This window comes from Aplosporella prunicola (genome assembly GCF_010093885.1).
Source record: "Aplosporella prunicola CBS 121167 unplaced genomic scaffold K452scaffold_8, whole genome shotgun sequence".
Taxonomy (NCBI): domain Eukaryota; kingdom Fungi; phylum Ascomycota; class Dothideomycetes; order Botryosphaeriales; family Aplosporellaceae; genus Aplosporella; species Aplosporella prunicola.
Genome location: NW_022983536.1, coordinates 751,668 through 770,260, shown reverse-complemented (window position 1 = coordinate 770,260; position 18,593 = coordinate 751,668). Strand labels below are relative to the sequence as shown.

Sequence of the window (18,593 nt, the reverse complement as noted above, 5' to 3'; positions counted from 1 at the left end):
TGAGAAGAACCATGGCGACCGCTGCTCCTACTGCCAAGATGCTAGAGCTCACCGAAATTGAGCAAACGCTGCGTCGGCTGCTTCTCGATGTTGCCAAGTACATCGACGAGAACCCAGCCCCCAGCATCGACTCTCAGGTCGAACTTCCCCAAGAGCTCGCTGATGCTAACCTTGTGCTCCGCTTCACCGGCGGCTGGGTGCGGGACAAACTGCTGGGCGTGGGAAGCCATGACATCGATGTCGCCATCAACAAGATGACCGGCTATCAATTTGGTCTTCGCATGAAAGACTATCTGAGCGTTCCCGGAAACCCCGAAAAGTATGGGCTTGAGGGCATTGCAAAAGACGGTGCTGACGCCAAGGCCGGCACCACTGACAAGAGCAAGCGCGTGGGTGGTCTTCACAAGATCGAAGCCAACCCGGAAAAGTCAAAACACCTTGAAACGGTGACTACGAATATCATGGGGCTTGACATTGATCTTGTAAACTTGCGCAAGGAGACGTACTCGGAAGACAGCCGCAATCCGCAAATGGAATTTGGCTCGCCCGAAGAAGATGCTCTGCGCCGTGATGCCACCGTCAACGCCATGTTTTACAATCTGGAGACCTCAGAGATTGAAGACTTTACCGGCAAGGGCTTTGAAGATATGCAGCTCAAGGTTATTCGCACCCCACTTGAGCCCTATCAGACCTTCAAAGACGACCCTCTGCGTGTGTTGCGCTTGATTAGGTTTGCCAGCAGGCTCTTCTACACGATCGATCCAGCTGCCGAAGAAGCCATGGGCCATGCGGACATCAAGGAAGCGCTGCGCATTAAAATCAGTCGGGAACGTGTCGGCGTTGAGCTAGAAAAGGCACTCAAAGGTAATTTGCACAATCGCTCAAACAAACACAAGCTCACAAGGATCTCTAGGTCCTGACCCCGTCTCTGCTCTCTATCGCATCGAAAAGTTGGGCCTGTATGAGACTGTCTTCTCAGACCCCACCAAAGACCACAACTATACACCACCAAAGGAGTGGCCCATTGCGTACCAATGCTTGAACAGAATCATCGGCAGTGGCCCAGGAGACAATGGTGACAGTAGCCCCGCCCACCAGACTATCCGCGACCTTGCCATCCGTGATGCCGATGATAGGTATTTGGCCTGGCTGATCTCTGCGTTCGTTCCCTGGACAGATGCTCCTGAGCCGCAGCCGTCCAAGCCAGGGTCGAGAGCTCCCCCTCCGATAGCGGCTCAGGTGGCCAGAGAAGGCATCAAGACTACGAACAGGGTCTGTGATATCATAATCGCATCGATCAAGAACCTCGAAGAGATTAGAGGCTTGAAGGATCGTTTCAACGCGCAACAGAAACGGCCGGATAGGAAGTTGGAAGGAGAAAACCCAGCTGCTCGTGATACTCTTGGTATGGCGATCCGTCGGTGGGGACCAACCTGGAGAAACCAGGTGGTGTATGCGCTGCTTTACGAAGTTATGAACATGGCGAGTGCAGAGAACGGTAAGCTATATCTGGTCATCAGTTTTCAAAAAGTATCCTTTTTCTGACCTGTCTTGATAGACATCATCACGTCCTACAGCAACTTCCTGTCCCACATCCAAAACATCGACGTAGGGGAGGCCTACAACCTCAAGCCTCTTCTCGACGGCAAGGCGCTTGCCAAAGCGCTCGAGACGCCACCAGGACCGTGGATGAAGCCCGCGCTCGACGTAGTCACAGCATGGCAGCTGCGCAACCCGTCGGTCACGGATGCAGGCGACGTGATCGAGGACGTGCGCGTGTGGCGCGAAGCCAACCCCGACGCGGGCCGGGAGTTTGAGAGAGAAAGGCCAGCAAAGCCAAAGAAAGGAAAGAAGGGTGAGCCTCTCACGCCCCACCTCGCAGCGCACTTCCTTCGGCTTACCATCCGCCCGCTGTTCGCAAAGGCACGTAACCCCGAGATCACGCGCCAAGGCCGCAAAAGCATGCAGACGGAGCGGGCGCGCACGAACATAGCGCTGCTGGAGGACGAGACGGAGACGCAGCCGTGGAAGAGCGCGCGCGCGCAGTATGCACTAGACCTGCTGCGCTGGACGGTGTTGACGCTGTCCAGCGCGCGCGTAGAACAAGAATGGGCCTTACTCGTCCCCCCCATACTCACGCTCGTCGACGACGCCTCGCCCCCGCACAAAACAACAGGCGCAGCACTGCTGCACGCCCTCCTGCTCGTGACGCCGCCGCCCCTCCTGCAGCGCACGGGGCTCGCCCCCGTCTTCCACGCCGCCCTCATGCCCTGCCTCACGTACCTCCCGCCACTGACCCCAGAATCCGACGCCCTCCCCCTCCTGCACGCCGCGTTCCCTGCCCTCCGCGCCCTCGCCCGCGTCGCGCACCCCCTTCCTAACCCCCACCCCCCCACCGCCCCCTTCGATTCCGCTACCCTCGTTCGTGCCCGCGCCCTCGACCGCCTGGTTACGGACGGCGTGGTAGCAGGCTTCGCGCACGCGGGGCAGCACGTCCGCGTCGCGGCGTTGTTGCTACGGCAGCTGGGCCCGCTGCTCCACGACCTGGGCGTCCATGCTGTCAAGCACTTGGGGCGTCTGGTGCCGCTGCTGGCGGATGTGCTGGCGGATCCGCTGGGCGCGGCTTGTTTGCCGTTATTGCGGGAGGCGGCGGCCGCGGCGGGGGTGCTGGTGCGGTGCGCGTGGGTTAGGGCGGGGGTGTGGAGAGGGGAGGTGCTGCGGGGGGTGGGGGGGGCTTGGGTTGGGTTGGTGGGGATTGGGGAGGGGGAGGTGGTGGGGAACGGGGGTGGTGCGGAGGGTGTGGGTGTGGGTGATGTGAGGAGCGAGTTGCGGGCTTTGGTGGGGGTTTTGGGCCGGGCGGTGTGTGGGGACGAGGCGCTGGGGCGGGGGGTCTGGGAGCGAGAGTGTGCCGAGTTGGTTAAGGTGGAGGGGCGGCTGGGCGGCTTGTTTGAGGGCGTGGTTCCTGTGTCTGAGGGAGAGGAGGCGAGGGCGTAGCGCGGCTAAGGTTCTGCTCTTCTGATGCGGCGAGGGCGTGCTAGGTAGGTAAGGTAGCCATCTGGACGTCTGGCTTTGCTGTGCCATCGTCACTCCACCTTTGTCTCCTGTCGTCCTCTTCAGGACAGCGCACGAAAACAATCACAACCACACCCACAAGCACAAGCACAGCACGGAAGCGCTGCCCGGCTCCACGGCAGCCACGGCAGTCACGGCAGGCACGGAGGCGGCTCCGCGCCCAGAGCAGCAGCTATAGCGGCGCAGGCGTATAGCTTTCCATATACATATACATAGGCTTACATATACGTAGGTATACGTATATAGGTATAGGTATAAGTAGGTATAGGTAAGGCAGGGTAGGGTTAGCCGGTGGGGTGGGTGGGTGGGTGCCTGAGACAGGAACGGGCATATTGATGTCGATATCCACTATTGGTGATCATACGTGGGCGAGCCGCGTTGCTGGGTGTGCTAGTGTAGGGTGGGGTGGAAAGGGAACGGGGGAGGGGTGGTTAGAGTTAGGGTTTGGATTGAGTTAGGGTTAGGACTAGGCTATAGTGGGGATGTTATTTATGTGTGTGATTAGAGGTGATGAGCGACAAGGACGGGTGATCACCTAGGTACCTAGTGACGGGCGTACCCACTTACAAACGTCCAGCCTAGCCCGGCACGCGCAGGCGCGAAAGCCAAACCCAGCTCCAGTACCTGCCTAGGCAACTAACGGAGGACGGGCCGTGTGTGGAGGGAGAGAAAGATAGACCTGCCCTGACATACCACGTACACACAGAACCATCGCCCGTCACTTACACCCCTGCTCGCATCCCTGCATGCACACTTATAGGTACCTCTACCCACCCGCACGCACACCCACACCCAAGCACTCACCACCGCAAACGCCACCACCACAACAACAACCACAACCACAACCAAACAACAGTCCCTCGCCACCACCACCGCGCCACAAACGCGGCCGTCCGAATCCGGCGTACATAAGCAGCCACCGCGCTGACCTACGTAGAGTAGAGTGCTCACTGTATACCGCGGATCCGCACGCCCTGGGCGGCCGTGGACGGCGCCGGAGGAACTTGACGGCCCGCTGGGCGGCGGGGTGTTTAGCCTAAAGCTTGTTGTGGCTGCCTGCGGGTTGCTGTCTGCGGGTTGCTGTCTGTGGTTCACTGGTTATGGTTGGGGCGAGCACGTGTGGGATTTAGTGGCTGTGGTTGTCGTGGTGATGGGATCTGCAGCCGACGGGGCGGATGTGCGGGCAGTGATGCTGAGAACCTAGGTAGCTGGAAGTGAGGGGAGAATGGTGGTGGTGCCATGGCTGCTATAGCGTTGTGGTGTGGAGAGTGTAAGAGATAGATGAAGCGTCGAGAGCGCGGTGGTTACTGTAGCTAGCTAGCTAGTGTATTTGATCCATAGCCGCAGCAGCCGCAAAGGCAGGCAGGTAAGTACCAAAGTACCTAAGTAAGTAAGTGTCAGTGCCTGTGGGCCGGCTGCTGCTGCTACACTATATTACCATACAGTATACTTCGAAACAGCACGGCACGCAACACGACACCAACCAGGCAAGCCACCGCGAGCCGCCCCATCAGTGCGGTCCAGAAGCACATGCACCAGCAGCAGCAGCTCCCCCACAACCCCAACCATGTCCGCATACACATACACATATACATACACACAAACACAGACGCACACATAATGTATGCGCCCCAGACAGCAGCAGCCCCGCACGCACACACCCAGGCACCGCACGCGCGCATGCACGCACGCACGCATGCATGCAGTGCCCCGCGCGCGTGGCGATCATGAAACAACCCAGGGCGCCAGGGCCAGGCACATATAGCGGGGGCTAGGCGCGGTACCTACGGCGGCAAGAAGGAAGCCGGGAAGGCGGTCACGTATCGCGATGGGTCCCAGGTGGCTGGCTGGATGGATGGATAGATGGATAGAGGGGCAAGCATGCATACGCGCGTGCGTGCGTGCGTGTGCTATACTATACGTGAACACCCAACACCAATACCTAGGCACGGTACTGGCGCTGCCCGCCTGCTGCTGCTACGAAAGAAAGACAAAGACAAAAGAAAAAGAAAAGACAATAAAAAGAAGCCACATTACTGTACCAGGCAAGCAAGCAAGCAAGCACCCACCTCCTATATATGTATATAAGTATGTATGCATATATGTAAGTAAGTAAAACCAAACCAATATAACAAACAAGCACGCGAGTCTCAGCTCTGCCGCCCCCGGGGGTATATATCTCGATCGTGACCAGCCCAATCATAGCGCCGCAAGCCCTCCATGGAATAGGTACAAAGGAAGGGTAATACGCGGAAGGAAGGGGAGGGAAGGGAAGGGAAGGGAAGGGAAGGGAAGGAGGAAGAAGAAGATAAAGATGATGATGATGTTGATGCGCTGCCCTGCTTTGCTTTGCTTTGCTTTGCCCTGTCTTGTCCTGCCACGCTTGTCTGCCCTCCCCGTCCATGCCTGCTGCTCGCTGTCACCTTCTGCTCACTTAATCACTCACTCGAGAGCATGAGCATGAGCGCAAGACCAAGACCAAGACCAAGACCAAGAACCAGAGCCCAAGCACCCACACAGCGCGGGCGGCGCCCTTCCGTCGGCGGAACGAGCCGCCACAACCCTGCCCTGCCTTGCACTGGCGTGCCCTGTCTCGCCCCGCCCTGTCAGTCTCGCCTCACCAACCCAACCCACTCCCTGGCACCCTTGCCCCGTCCGCCCTGCCGTTTCGCCCCGCACCCGCCTCTCTGATCTACGCCAGGCAGCCCTAGCCCAGATTCAGGTCCAGGTTCAAGTTCAGGTTCAGGCGTTCAGGCGTTCGGCCCAGCCTAGCCCAGCCCCAGCCCGAGCCCGCGGTCTCGTCCCGCGTCTCCGACGGAGCTGCCAGCGCGTGCCGCTGATGTGATGCGCCGTGGAGCCAGCCAGCCCGTAAACAAGAAGTCAGCAGCTGGATGCAGCGCGGGCGTCGGCGGGCGTGCTTCGATCGTCATCAACATCATCATCGAGCGACAACTTGATTGATTGATTGATCAATCAAACAGGCGTGGCGGCGGCGACGGCGCAGGCACGCCCGCCCTGCCCTGGTCTGGGCCGCACCGTGCAGCACTGCGCAGGGGAGAGCGGAGCAGCCCTCCGCGGAGCCAGGCACCGGATCAGAGGGCGAGGCCGCTGCCGTCGCCGGTCCAGCGGTAGAGGGCGAGGACCTCGCGGCGGCGCAGCTGCTGTTCGCCAAAGTCCTCGAGGCAGCGGCCGCGGACCTGCGCGAGGGCCGAGCGCATGACCTTGCGGAAGTTGCGCTGTGGGGGGTTCTCACGTTAGCCTGACATTCCTTCGGTACTTCTGGGGCGGGCGAGCGGGTGGCGGCGGAGCAACATCCGTGCCTCTTTGTCTCTTCTCTCTCTCTCTCTCGGTCTCTCGTGTTGTCTGGTGTTGGGCTGGGGGCGGCGTCACGCTATCACTCACCTGATACTCCGTATTGAGGGTGACGACGCAGGCCTCGTGGGCGCGCACAATCGTCTCGCACGCCTTGACGACGTTGGGGTTTGCGTCTGCGCGCAGCTTGTCCGCGATCAGCAGGAGCAGGAAACTTCCCTGCAGTAGGTAGATGCCGAAGAAGAAGGGCATGAAGCTCAGATCCGGGTCGTGCTCGAGAATGTCGCTGAGTGCTTCGGCTGCCAGCACCGAGTGCTGCGTCGCTTCTGCAAAGGACGCGCTGCTGATCCAAAGATCTTCGTCGTCTAGCAGCGAGATCGGGTCCCATTTCCCGTTAAGCAGTATGTGCAGCGTGTGCATCAGGTGTGTCGCGTATGCCACTACGATCTTGGTCTGGATAATGGATTCCGTCACCCGTGAGCTAGACGAGTTGACCGAGTGTGCGGATGGCGTGCCGATGTCGCGACCTGTGTTATTCTCGGCGCTCTCGTTGTTCTCGTTCAGGCTGTTCGTGAATCGCGTCTCGAACTCTTGGAGACTTCTGCCGTACGCTCTGAGCTGCTCCGCAATTGCTGCGGCGTAATCGTTCCCCTCTGGCCCACCGCGGAAGCGACTCCCGAACATGGGATGGTTCCTCGCGTGGTTGAAATCGACTATTTCCCCCAGAATCGTCATCAAGGGGGTGAAGTAGCCGAAGATACCGTGTCCGGTCACCTCAAGGGAAGGACCTCGTCGCCTGAATTCCGCATACGTTGGGTCCGAGTCGCCAGTGTAGTACTCGCCGGCCTGCCACCTGTGCTCGTCTACCGGTTGCAACAAGCTGTCGCACTCGACGTCGAGTAGAAAAAGTGGCCGGTTGTAACAAAGGGCGAGGTGTCGGTCCATGGTATACAGCAACCACCATATCCTCCGGCGCTCTTCTCGTTCCTCTTCAGTCACGGTTCCAGGAGGAGTCTCGAGGTGGCTGCCCAAGCCGTTCTGGCGGCCGTCGCCCATGTTCATGTCCATATCGACCTCGCCCTCTGCGTCAGCGTCTTCGTCAGTTCCCCTTGATGGTGGGGGCGGGTTAGGTGGCAGCTCGCGCCCCAGTTTCAGCTCCCTTGCCAGCGACCACGCGGCGTTCCACCATCTCAGACTCGCCGCCTTGTACTCACTAGCCGACACCACTACCGCCAGGTGCATGTAGGTTGCAATGTCGTCCAGTGCCCCAGAGTTGCCTGGGGAGCCTCCCTCTGTCTCATGTAGCCTGCCAGACACCGCCACACCGAATCCGCCGAGCGCCACTCCGTTGATGACGGTGTTGGCGGCAAAATTCGGTGAAGCGTAGTTGCTGGCGTCAGGGGTATGGATAAGGGGCTTCAGCAAGCCAACGGTGAGCTCAAGCAGCTTCTGGCAGACTTTGCCGCGCGTCGATGGAGGCGATGTGAGGAATGCGGATTCGTGGGTTTGAGCGCCAACCCAGAGCATGCTAGCCAGGAGAGCTGGGCTGCAAATTCGAGGGTTGTTTTGTCGGAGGAAGGATCTCTTCCTAAAAACGTAGCCAAGAACATAAGGAGAAACTGGCTGCATGAAAACGGAAGTTGAGCTTTGGAAATACAGGTCAAGAAGGTCGCATGCGAGGTTGGTCGGGATAATGCCCGCAAGGTGTGGTATCAAAGGCTTTAAAACAGGGTATCGAAGGACTTGGGAGTGAGAAAGGTGGTTCTGTGAGTATAGTGCTGCCGAAGGCGAGGGAAGCGACAGCCATCCAGGAGAGCCAGCGACTGGAGAGTGCCCGAGAAAACCTGGCAGTGGGCTCTCCCCGGTGGGTATGCGAAATCCGTTGTGTGCTGCATGTTGGCCTTGTGGGCTAAGTATCGGGTAAGCGTTTTCATGGTAGTTTGGGATACCGTTGGCGGACATCAGGGGGTGCTGCAGGACACCACCGTTTTGAAGCATCATGTTCCCGTTTCCATGAGTGGGCGAAGCGACGCTTCGATGGTACTCGTCCATGGAACCGTAATCGGACATGCTCATCAGGGGCATGCCGCGGTCGTGAACGCCGTTGGTTGACAGACGTGGCGTTGCTAGACCGGTAACCATGCCATCTGGCTGCCCATGCATTTGATGCTCTGGGATTTCGTACTCGTTAGGTCGTGGCATGGAGGCTATGTCTGCAAAGACTGCGCTCGCCGTCCCGTTCCGGTTGCTCGCGATGCTGGCGGACCTATCCGGGCGGACGCCGTGAGGGAGCACCTCAGCTGTGGAGTCTTGTCGTTTCCTCTCTTGGTTTGGTAATTCGTTGCCATTTTGGCCTTCACTGGCGTAAGCAGTCCCTGGTGGTGGTGGGCTGGTTTGACCATTGTCGGCTGCGGCTGCGGCTGCTTGCTGCGCTGCAATGTCTTTCCGAGAAGCCTTTCCTCTCTTTTTCCGCTCGCGGACATATTCGCATGTCAAACCGAATTCTTTCGCAGAGTTAGCATCACCGCCACACAACAGGCCTTCTCATCTACCGACCGACACAATGCGCGCAAGGAGACTTTCCGTCGCACTTCGTCCGCAACTGGTTGCACTGGTCGCAGGCGCGGCTGATTCTTCGTCGCACGGGAGCGCCGGAAATGGAGTTCCTGGCCATCCGGTCTGGGGCCATGGCTGGTCTCTGGGTGGCGGAGGGCGACGGGTTGACATAGGGGTGATGTCTCTGTCTCGCAAAAGATTTTCCGTCTAGGTCATGCTGGGCTGGGGGAGGATAGTGATGCAGCGCGTACTGCGAGCCCTGTGCTAGTGCGTCGAGGCCGGACGTGGGGAGACGCGGGTGTTGATCATGGTTGAGCAGGTCCGGGGACGGCAGCGGGTTGAAGGCCGAGACTGTATAAGGGTGTAGACTGGTAGAGAGCATTTTGGGAAGCTCGGGCTAGCTGACACCGAGAGGGCGGAGGTTGAGAATCGGCGCTGGGAAGAAAATGTCGCGTCTGATGCGCGCCTTGAAGAGCGAAGAGACGGGGCGGGAGGCGGCAAACATTCGCAGCAAAACTCTTGTGGCGAGCTCTATGGTGGATTTTGCGGTGTGCCCAGGTACCATATGGCTGGCAAACGCGGAGTGCGCGGGGTATAGCTCAGGAAGCCTACAACACTCCGCCCCGTGCTCGGGCCTTGGGGTGTGGCGCTTGGCTGAGTTTGGGGGGCTCCTCCGAGCTTGCGTTCCATCGGCCGGGGGTCGCAGACATCAAGGAACGGGCGGCGCATGCGTCGCTGTAAACGAGTCCGTCAGCAATACCTGTACCTGGTCCATAGCATCATAGCAGATGCCCCTTCCAGCGCTCGGCGCTCGCCGTCAGATTCGCCCAAGCCGTCATCGTTCGGGGCCAACGCGGAGCCCCAGGTGGGACCGGCTGCGGTAATGTGGCGCTCCACAGCGTCGTTAGCAGGCCCGTCGGGCATCCTCGTGCCGTGCTTTTTTGCCAGCCATTGCACCCAGCACCGGCAGAGGGGCACGGGACTGCCTGGCTCGCCTCCGACCCGGATGTCTCTGCCGCCCCTCCTCCTCACCCCTGCACTTTTCTAGAAGTCAATATGTACATACATACTCCTACAACGGGCGTGGCGCTTATACATCACTCGTGGGGGACAGGGCTGGTCGGCGATCAAGCCTCTTGCATGACAGCGCTGACTCTTTTTCTAGCTCGCTAATGCGATGTGTGGCTGGCCCAGAGGCCATGTGAGTATGCTGCATACAGAAGGTCTTTGTACGATGGTGACGAGACGTCGCATCGTCGAGTCTCATGAGTGAATATTGTGATTCGCCCGCCGCCAAATTAACGCCCCTAATCGCTGCACCGAGTCGAAACAACGTCTGCTCGGGGCGGCCCAGACCTGGAGCCACAGCCCAACTCGAGGGGTGCGTCCTTGCCGCGCGTGCGGGTTCCCCAGACCCAACGACACCCACCTCGCAAGGATCAAGGACAACACTCAAATGCTTCTCCTTCCTTCTATCCGAGAACGACCGCTCCTCAATCAACATGAGGCCACCGCCCTCGGACATGCGATCCGTTTCATCAAGGGATCGAGCTAGTAAAACCTTGATCCCATATGAGCGCAACCTTTGCGAACGTTCCGCATCAAAAGTATGGCTTTGCCCCGTCGATCAGGTTGTCGTCTCTCCTTGGATGCGCTGCTGCTCTCATGGGACCTGTCTCGTGGCCCTGCAGGAACACGCTTTGGGTGCACTGGAATGTGCTCCGCGTCGGAGCATTTTCTCCGCCTGACATCGTTGTGGCCGTCGTTGCGCCCCAGTCCGCGTGCATTCGGGTCTCCGAGACTCGTGCGTTCTCCACAACGGAGGCCCATGGGGTCCAGGTCGCGTGAGAGCCCACAAGCGGAGTCTCCGCCAACCGTGGGTCACAGCCTTCGCGCGCAAGGCTGCCGGGGTCTGCGACAAAAGCACTGGTCCAATCCTGCTTGACGCGCTCCTGTTCGGCCCTGCAATCGAAAAATCGTTAGATGAAATAGAAACAGGCCAACCGCCATTCCAATTCTGGGCCACAAGCCCGACCCTTCTCATGGCTGACAGGAACTCGAGCCGCAACAATAATTGGGGGCCTGTAGGGTCACATTCAGCTGGCTTTCATTGACGTGGGGCCGAATCGTCCTTTGACCAAAGCGTCCATGAGCCGCTCTCCCTCACAACCGAGCTATGTGTAAGCAGATACGAGTAGTCATGGGAATGATTGGTCTCGAGCAGGCGCTAATGAGGCTCAATCAGTCACCGCAAAGTCGTCAAACAAGCCATCAAGAAGTCGGATCATGAATGGGAGCCCGTTGTAACCGTTACCAACAGCTTGCAAGATCCTTCAAGACAAAAAGCTGGACACGCCGATCCCCCGTGTACGGGGAATCCCGGCACGACAATCTTGGTCTCCGCTCAGCCGCTGCCCGAGGACGACAAGAGCAGGGAAGGACGAAAGATTCTTTCAAAAGCCGTCATGACATGACTCGCTTGGTGCGGAGGCTCTTGAGAGGTCGATATCCACCTGCGCCCCTGGCTAAGTATCCATCTCTTTTGCAGATTTTTGATGCGCCGACGTATGTGGATTGTCTTCAATAATGATCACCGCCTGACGAGTTTGGTAAGCCTGGCTGTAGTTCCGTTTTGGGAATGTTATATGGGATTTATAGGCAGCCTCGCTTACTGGTGATCCCAACGATCGAGGACATAAGAGGTAGTTTGATATACACCTCCATAACAAAAGAGCTAGGTGATGAGATTCAAACCGTCATTGCTCCTGGAACTCTCTTGTGCTGTTGACATGTCCGGCTTGATAGTTAGGACGTGGCTGTGGCAACTAGCCACTCGGGTGGCATGAAGGGAAACGCGTCTAAGGGATTGAGAGGCGCAAGACAATGGCTGAAAGACAGCCAGAAGAGGAAAGCTTCTGCGAGATGCTCAGCCCACGCTGGATTCGGGAGAGTCACCAGTGTGGCCGATCGCGGAGGGGTCGTGGCGATAAGATAACACACGTCATACGAGTGGAGCTCCTCAGAGCAACAACACCAAGACACCTTCTCACTCGACAGCTCTCACCACCAGATACCCCAGGAGCACGCCGTCAACATGTCCGTCGAGACCATCACCACCATCTCTCCCAACACCAACAAGCCCATTGTCACCCGCAATGGCCTCTCGGATGCCGACCTCCGCGCTCTCCCCGCCACGGCTCTCGAAGCTTGGAACAGCTTCAAGAAGACGACCCTCGCCGAGAGGCAGGCCATCGTCAAGAAGGCCATGAAGGGCATCCTCGATAAAAAGGATGAGCTCGCCAAGGAGATCACGGAGCAGATGGGTCGCCCCATTGCGTATACGGCGAAGGAGGTGGCCACCGCTGTCATGCGGGGCGAGTACCTGACGAAGATCAGCGACGAGACTCTAAGCTCAACCGACGGCGAACCGGAGAAGGGCTTCAAGCGTTACATCAAGAAGGTTCCTGTTGGCCCTGTTCTGATCCTGTTTCCGTGGAACGTAAGTTGGCCCTTTCGATCTACCTTACCGAACTCGCACATGGCTAACTGCGGCAGTACCCCTACCTCACCCTCATAAACTCACTTGTCCCGGCCATCCTTGCTGGCAATTCTGTCATCTTGAAGCCTTCGCCGCAGACTCCCACCATCGCTGAGCATATGCAGCAAATCTTCGTCGAGGCCGGCCTCCCCAAGAACGTGGTTCAAGTCTTCCACTGCGGCTCGTACACTCAGATCGAGACTCTTATCAGGGACCCGGCGATCCAACTGGTTTGCTTTACTGGTTCCGTTGCTGGTGGACTGGCTGTTCAACGCGCGGCGAGCGACAGGATAGGTGTGCGCGTTGGGCTCGAGCTTGGTGGCAAGGACCCCGCATACATCAGGCCCGATGTGGACATCAAGTGGGCGGCTGAGGAAATCGTTGACGGCGCTGTTTTCAATTCCGGCCAGAGCTGCTGCAGCATTGAGAGGGTTTACGTGGACGAAAGCATTCATGACGAGTTCGTCACCGCTGTTCAAGACGTACTCAAGGGATACAAGCTTGGCGACCCCTTTGACTCGCAGACTCATATCGGACCCGTCGTTTCCAAGCGGTCTGCCGAGACTATTCGCTCCCACATCAAGGGTGCTCTTGACAAGGGCGCGAAGGATGCGACGCCGGAGAATGACACCTTCAAAAACCCACCAGCGGACGGCAACTACGTTGCACCAACGCTCCTCACTAACGTGGATCATTCCATGGAAGTCATGACTGAAGAGACCTTTGGTCCAGTCATTCCCGTCATGAAAGTCAAGGGCGACGCGGAGGCCATCAAATTCATGAACGACAGTCAATTTGGTCTCACTGCCAGCATCTGGAGCAAGGACGTTGAGAAGGCGCACGAACTGGCGGATGACGTAGAGGCGGGTACCGTCTTTGTCAACCGCTGCGATTACCCTGCGCCAGTAAGACATCATTTCATGCACGATTTTCGCGGAGTTTATGAGCTGACAATGTCTCAACTAGGACCTTGCATGGACCGGATGGAAGGATTCTGGCAGAGGTCAGACTCTGGGCAAGTTTGGCTTCGACCAGTTTGTCAAGCTGAAGAGCTACCACGTCAAGGACTACCCGAAATAATCCAATCACAGGTAGCAAATCCTAGGAACCAATTTCGCGGACACGGGTCCGTGCTGTTACTACCCTTTCCCTCTACCTGGGTGACCATGAAGATCAATGTGCCTCGGTTGCGTGCTAACAAGAAGCAAGGCGCACACACGCGCGAACGCGTATTCACCTGACCCACTGCCCTGGCCTGAGGATGCACGGCATTGGTCAGTTCCGCCGCCCAGACGCCAAGTGATAGGAGTACGACAGCTAAGCAGTCCATCGCCAATATATGACTGTAGCAACGTACGCGTCTGGCTGCACGCGTTTCTGGTGCGCTATCAAGGAATGCGTACCTGTCACCAACATGCAAGGAGTGGTTGCGCAGCACAAGCGAGATATCGGACAACCCCCCGACGACAGGTACCGTGTAGCAGCGCGTGACAGATTATTTCACGCGCGATAAGCCTGCATCACACCCTCACCTGTGCGTACGCCTACATAATTCTTCATAGCCATAGTCGTTTCTGCAGGTGGGCGAGAAAGCCGCACTTGCGATGGCCGCACACGGCACTGCGGATTCCATCGGCACATTCCTCGCGGTACGGGAGGACCTTCCGCTCGGAATACTTCCCATTCTTCATCTCTGAGGTTGACCCGACCCTTACGGTCTAGGATGGATGAAACGCAAGGAATGGGGACCGTCGCCGCGTGGCAATTCATACCCAAGGGGACCTTAATTTTGACGGTGAGACGACCACGGTATATCTCTTCAAGATACTCCACCACAGAAATCGTGCTATCCTCCTCGCAACATCTTGCTACCTAAAGCATCATCATTTTTGAGTGGATTTTGTGTGTTCGTTATCAGTCTCTCCCTCTTACGACCAGCGTGCAAAGAAGCGTGTGTTTTGCGTTTGATTTTTGCCTTCTATTAAATGTCCAAACAACATACCTCGATTTGAGGTATATCTTTACCTACATCCTGGCAACGACATACCAACGACGCCCGGTATATCGATCACGCTCCGTGTCAGGTCACAAAGAACCGAACGAGCAAAAAGAGATGGCGAGAAAGTCAGGAAAAGCTGCCAAGGGCAGCGGGTCGCTGCTTGTCAGCATCCAGGACACATTTCGGCGGGCACTGTCATGCTGCGGCTCTCGGAAGAAGCGTCTCGTCATTGTACGGTCCAACCTATTTCTCTTCTAGTCCGACAAAAACGGCTAACAAAAGACCAATACGCAGCAAGCGCCAACAGACTTCCGCAGGGAGGAAGTCAAGTTCGACATGTCAAGCATGAACGCAGACCAGTACGTGCAGGGCCCAGCCCACCCATCGATACCCCTACCTCCAATAAATCACCTTCAACCCATGCATGCCCAGACCAACAGCAAACGCTAACCTGTACAAACTCGCAGACGCGCCTTCATCCGCTCCCTCACATTCATCAACACCACGCCCGCGACCATCACGCCATCAACACAAAACCTCACAGCAGCAGACATGACGCCGGCATCACACTTTTCGTCGACGACGACGTCATCGCCCGCCTCGACACCCTGCCCCACGCCGGCGCAAACGTCGCCCTCGCGCATGGACCGCGTGATCACGCGCACGACGCGGCGGCTGAGCGTGCACATACCGCACGTGGCGTCGCCGCTGCGGCCGCTGCAGTCGGCGTACCAGGCGGTCGAGGACCACAACAGCAGCGTGTGCGGCGCGACGCCGGGCATGCAGAGCCAGTTCGAGAGCGATAGCAGTTCGGGGACGCGGTGCTCGGAGGACTCGGGATACTCTCGGGAGTCGTTCGAGTCGTTGGAGCTGGCGGATGGGAAGATTGAGGTTCGAAGGGCGAGGGAGGTGGGCCTGAGGAGTGCGGGTGGCGGGTGTTGTTGTGGGGACTCGGTTTGTGAGAGGGAGCGGGTGGTGGGTTTTGAGAAGGTGGTGCTGAGGAAGACATGATGGATTGGTGGGTAAGCAGTTGGCTTAATTGGTGATGGTGTTAGTTGTGGTGTTGGCCTTTTTGGTCTTCTTCTTCCTCTTTTTTTTCTCCTTTTTCTTCTTCTTCTCTTTTTGTCGTTTCTGCTGAGAGACAGGTTGGACTGGGACGGACTAGGATGGGACGGGTGGGTGTGATGGCTAGCTAGCAGGCTGGCATGCGCGCTGCTGGCGAGCGGGCACTCACTCACCCACTCACCCTTCCTCCCTCTCTCTCTCTTGCTTTTCATTCTCCCATCACACACATCCTCCCTCACACACACACACGAACGCACTCTCTCACCTCGCATTTTACGCACCTTAATCCCGGCGCCAGAGCCGCGCCCTTGTTTCGTTAATTTGTTTGCTAGATTGGGAAGAGAGAATACAGGCTGGGCTGGGATGGGATGGAATGGAGAACCGCTCGTTTGTTTGAAACAAGTTTCGATGAAAGAAAAAAGCTGTACGTGGTAGTAGTAGGCAGAATAGCTGGGTTATTCGATTCTGTTGGTCGGTTGTGCGGTTGTGGGGTTGGGGTGTGTTGTGTTATGGTGTTGATGTGCTGACGTGCTGGTGTGTGCTGAGGTTGCTTACCTTGGAGGGCTTGTCTTGTTTTGTCTTGTTTTGTCTTGTTTTGTCTTGCCTTGCCTTGCCTTGGCTGCTGATGGGTTTGTGTGTGTGGGTGTGTCCTGACGCCTATAAAGCCGGGCAAAAGATACCTCTTCACACAGATAACATTTATCTGGCGTCGCTTGTGGAGCAGCTCTGGTAAATAGCTAGAGCGAGTGCATTCATTCATGGCTTTGGGAAGTGGAATTGGCAATGTACGCACCGCATGCCGGTTGCAAAAGACAACGACGGCGACGACGATGATGATGATGATGGTGATGGTGATGACAAGAGATGAATACTGCCATCCAATACGTACCGCCAGTGACGAAGAACAGCAGCATTCTTCGTGCATGCCAGGTACAGAAAGCCGGACGTTTTGACTGTGTTGCAGTGCAGAGGTACTTGTTGGTTCCAGGGCCGGAAACCCCGTGCCCTGCTGTTTCACCTGGAATTGTTCGCTGTCATTTTACTTGAGGGTGTAAATTCTATCCCAACATGACTTGGCGATTTAAATACGTATGACGGTAGTTGGCGTGTTGATTCTCCATTGAAACATTGGCGGGCGACTTCTACATCCTTGTATGAGACTGCTGGTACAATCGTGTACTGAGATACTGATCTGCTATGATGAGCTCTATTGTAGAACTTGAAGACAACGGGGTGTTATGCCTGCGGCTCTGCATAATGTAAATGACTATAAACTTACCCTTTTCCATGACCCATCAATGTATAGCTCACAGCCGTGACATGCCCTCGACCAGTCTCCTGCAGAAGGACAACAGGCTTCACAACCCAACACCTTAAGCCCACACGTAAACGTCCACCCCGCACCACAAGCACACAAACAACGTCAAGTACCGACAGACAGAGCGCGCTCCAAACGCCATTGGAATTCCATTACTTCTAAGGTATCTCTGACACAACTGAATGGCCGAAGGACGCTCACTTGCGGTCCAGCTTCCAGTCCTTGTACGACCACTTCTCCATGACCTCCTTCCTGGGCTTCTTGTGCTGCATTTGTTTCCTGCTCTCGACCTTGCCGCGCAGAATCATGTTGCGCATGCGGTCCTTGAGCAGGTTGCCCTCAGGCTTGAGAAGGCGCAGGGAGTCCTGCAGCTCGTCCGGCAGGACAACTTCGAGGGGCGCTTCGGGAATTCTGTTTTAATGTCAGTGAGCTGGAACTGTTGACGTGACCAAGAGGGTGGACGTACGGTGCCTTGCCGAATTTCCGTTTCCGCAGAACCTCCTCCTCTTCCTCCGACGATGACTCCTCCGCTTTAGCCAGAGCCATCTGCTCTTTCTTCGCCTTCTCCTTCTCTTCGATCTGTTTCGCCAGCTCCTTGATCTGCATAGCCTGTTGCTCCCGCTTCTTCATCTGCGCCTCCCACTTGGCCTGCCTCTCGGCCTCCTTTCTCCTCTTGATCTTATTCCGCTGCGTCGGCGTCTTGCGCTCTGGCCTCTTCTGCTTCAAGTGGCTCTCCTCGGCCTCGCTCTGGATGCCCTCCCACTCGCTGTCCCACGCACTCTCATTGCCATCAGACTCGTGCTCGGACTCCTGCGCCGCAGCCATTGCGCGCTCCAGGCGTTCCTGATCCTCCCGCGCCTCCTGCAAGCGCTTTTTCTCCGCTTCGATCTCCTTCTGGCCCTCGCGCTCCAAGTGCGCCTGCCAATCCTCGAACAGCGGGTTGTACGATTTACCCGCCGCGGGCTTCTTGACGGCGGGGAAAGGCTTGCCGCTAGCGGAGAGGGCCACGGGGGCATGCTTGAGGGTCTCGGGCTCGCGGATGGGCTTCTTCTGCGGCAGGAACGAGAAGCGCGGGTCCTGCTTCGGCTCCTCCATCGCCCAAGGGTCGTGCGACGCTCCCTCTTGCAGGATGATGTCCTTGTTCTCGACGTCGCCCTTGTACTGCGACTTCAGGCGCTGCAGCTCCGAGTGCGACACGCCGCCGGACCTGCGCTTCTTGCTGCTGGGCTCGACAATGCCATTGGTGACTCCTGAGGCGCGTTTCCGCGTGTCGACGGCAGGAACGGCGGAGCGCTGGGCGAGGATCTCGTCGGCCTTGAGCGGCTTGTACTGCTTGGCGACCTGCTTCTTGATGGCCTCGGAGCCGGTGGTATCGAGAGCGAAGAGCTCGTCGGCCGACTTTTCGGCAATAACACCGCTGCAGAGGAGAGTCAGTGGTGGTGCGCATTTTTGGGAATGATGGTGGAAAAAAACAGTACCCTTGGATGACCTCGTCACGCAGGTTCTCGAGGCCGGACTGGACGTCGGAAACGTCGACGTTCTTGCGCCATGCCTTCTTGCCCTTGCGGGAGGCTTGCTTGCGCTGGGCGGGGGCGGACATGGCTGGTGGTTGAATTTCTTCTCAGGTGCAACGGCCAAAGAAGTAAGTTTTCCGGGCAATCGATAGGTTTTGGCGCTAAAGCGGTAGCGCAAAGGGACTTGATCCCTGCGAGCGTGAGCAGGGGCGCCAGAGC

General features: G+C 57.5%; 6 protein-coding genes across 6 annotated transcripts; 2 read left to right on the top strand and 4 right to left on the bottom strand.

The window, feature by feature from the left end:
• Nucleotides 1-11: 11 nt before the first annotated feature.
• Nucleotides 12-2,994, top strand: K452DRAFT_224781 (uncharacterized protein; the record flags this gene model as incomplete). Its single annotated transcript, XM_033536709.1, has 3 exons — nucleotides 12-864; nucleotides 914-1,498; nucleotides 1,559-2,994. The coding sequence occupies 3 exons, from the start codon at nucleotides 12-14 to the stop codon at nucleotides 2,992-2,994; spliced, it is 2,874 nt and encodes a 957-aa protein (XP_033399540.1).
• Nucleotides 2,995-4,907: 1,913 nt separating this feature from the next.
• K452DRAFT_163066 (uncharacterized protein) lies at nucleotides 4,908-5,820 on the bottom strand. The gene has a single exon (XM_033535693.1). The coding sequence runs from the start codon at nucleotides 5,474-5,476 to the stop codon at nucleotides 5,015-5,017; it is 462 nt and encodes a 153-aa protein (XP_033399539.1). The 5' UTR covers nucleotides 5,477-5,820; the 3' UTR covers nucleotides 4,908-5,014.
• A 344-nt stretch (nucleotides 5,821-6,164) lies between these two features.
• On the bottom strand, nucleotides 6,165-9,322 carry K452DRAFT_296800 (uncharacterized protein; the record flags this gene model as incomplete). Its single annotated transcript, XM_033541950.1, has 3 exons — nucleotides 6,165-6,308; nucleotides 6,475-8,888; nucleotides 8,941-9,322. The coding sequence occupies 3 exons, from the start codon at nucleotides 9,320-9,322 to the stop codon at nucleotides 6,165-6,167; spliced, it is 2,940 nt and encodes a 979-aa protein (XP_033399538.1).
• Nucleotides 9,323-12,034: 2,712 nt separating this feature from the next.
• Nucleotides 12,035-13,558, top strand: K452DRAFT_224581 (uncharacterized protein; the record flags this gene model as incomplete). Its single annotated transcript, XM_033536696.1, has 3 exons — nucleotides 12,035-12,439; nucleotides 12,496-13,383; nucleotides 13,445-13,558. 3 exons carry the CDS (start codon nucleotides 12,035-12,037, stop codon nucleotides 13,556-13,558), a joined length of 1,407 nt encoding a protein of 468 aa, XP_033399537.1.
• A 1,316-nt stretch (nucleotides 13,559-14,874) lies between these two features.
• K452DRAFT_163052 (uncharacterized protein) lies at nucleotides 14,875-16,054 on the bottom strand. The gene has a single exon (XM_033535692.1). It carries the CDS (start codon nucleotides 15,812-15,814, stop codon nucleotides 14,924-14,926), a length of 891 nt encoding a protein of 296 aa, XP_033399536.1. The 5' UTR covers nucleotides 15,815-16,054; the 3' UTR covers nucleotides 14,875-14,923.
• Nucleotides 16,055-16,771: 717 nt separating this feature from the next.
• Nucleotides 16,772-18,486, bottom strand: K452DRAFT_268244 (uncharacterized protein). Its single transcript, XM_033538879.1, has 3 exons — nucleotides 18,339-18,486; nucleotides 17,327-18,277; nucleotides 16,772-17,271 (listed from the first exon to the last, which is right to left on the bottom strand). The coding sequence occupies exons 1-3, from the start codon at nucleotides 18,458-18,460 to the stop codon at nucleotides 17,058-17,060; spliced, it is 1,287 nt and encodes a 428-aa protein (XP_033399535.1). The 5' UTR covers nucleotides 18,461-18,486; the 3' UTR covers nucleotides 16,772-17,057.
• Nucleotides 18,487-18,593: the final 107 nt, after the last annotated feature.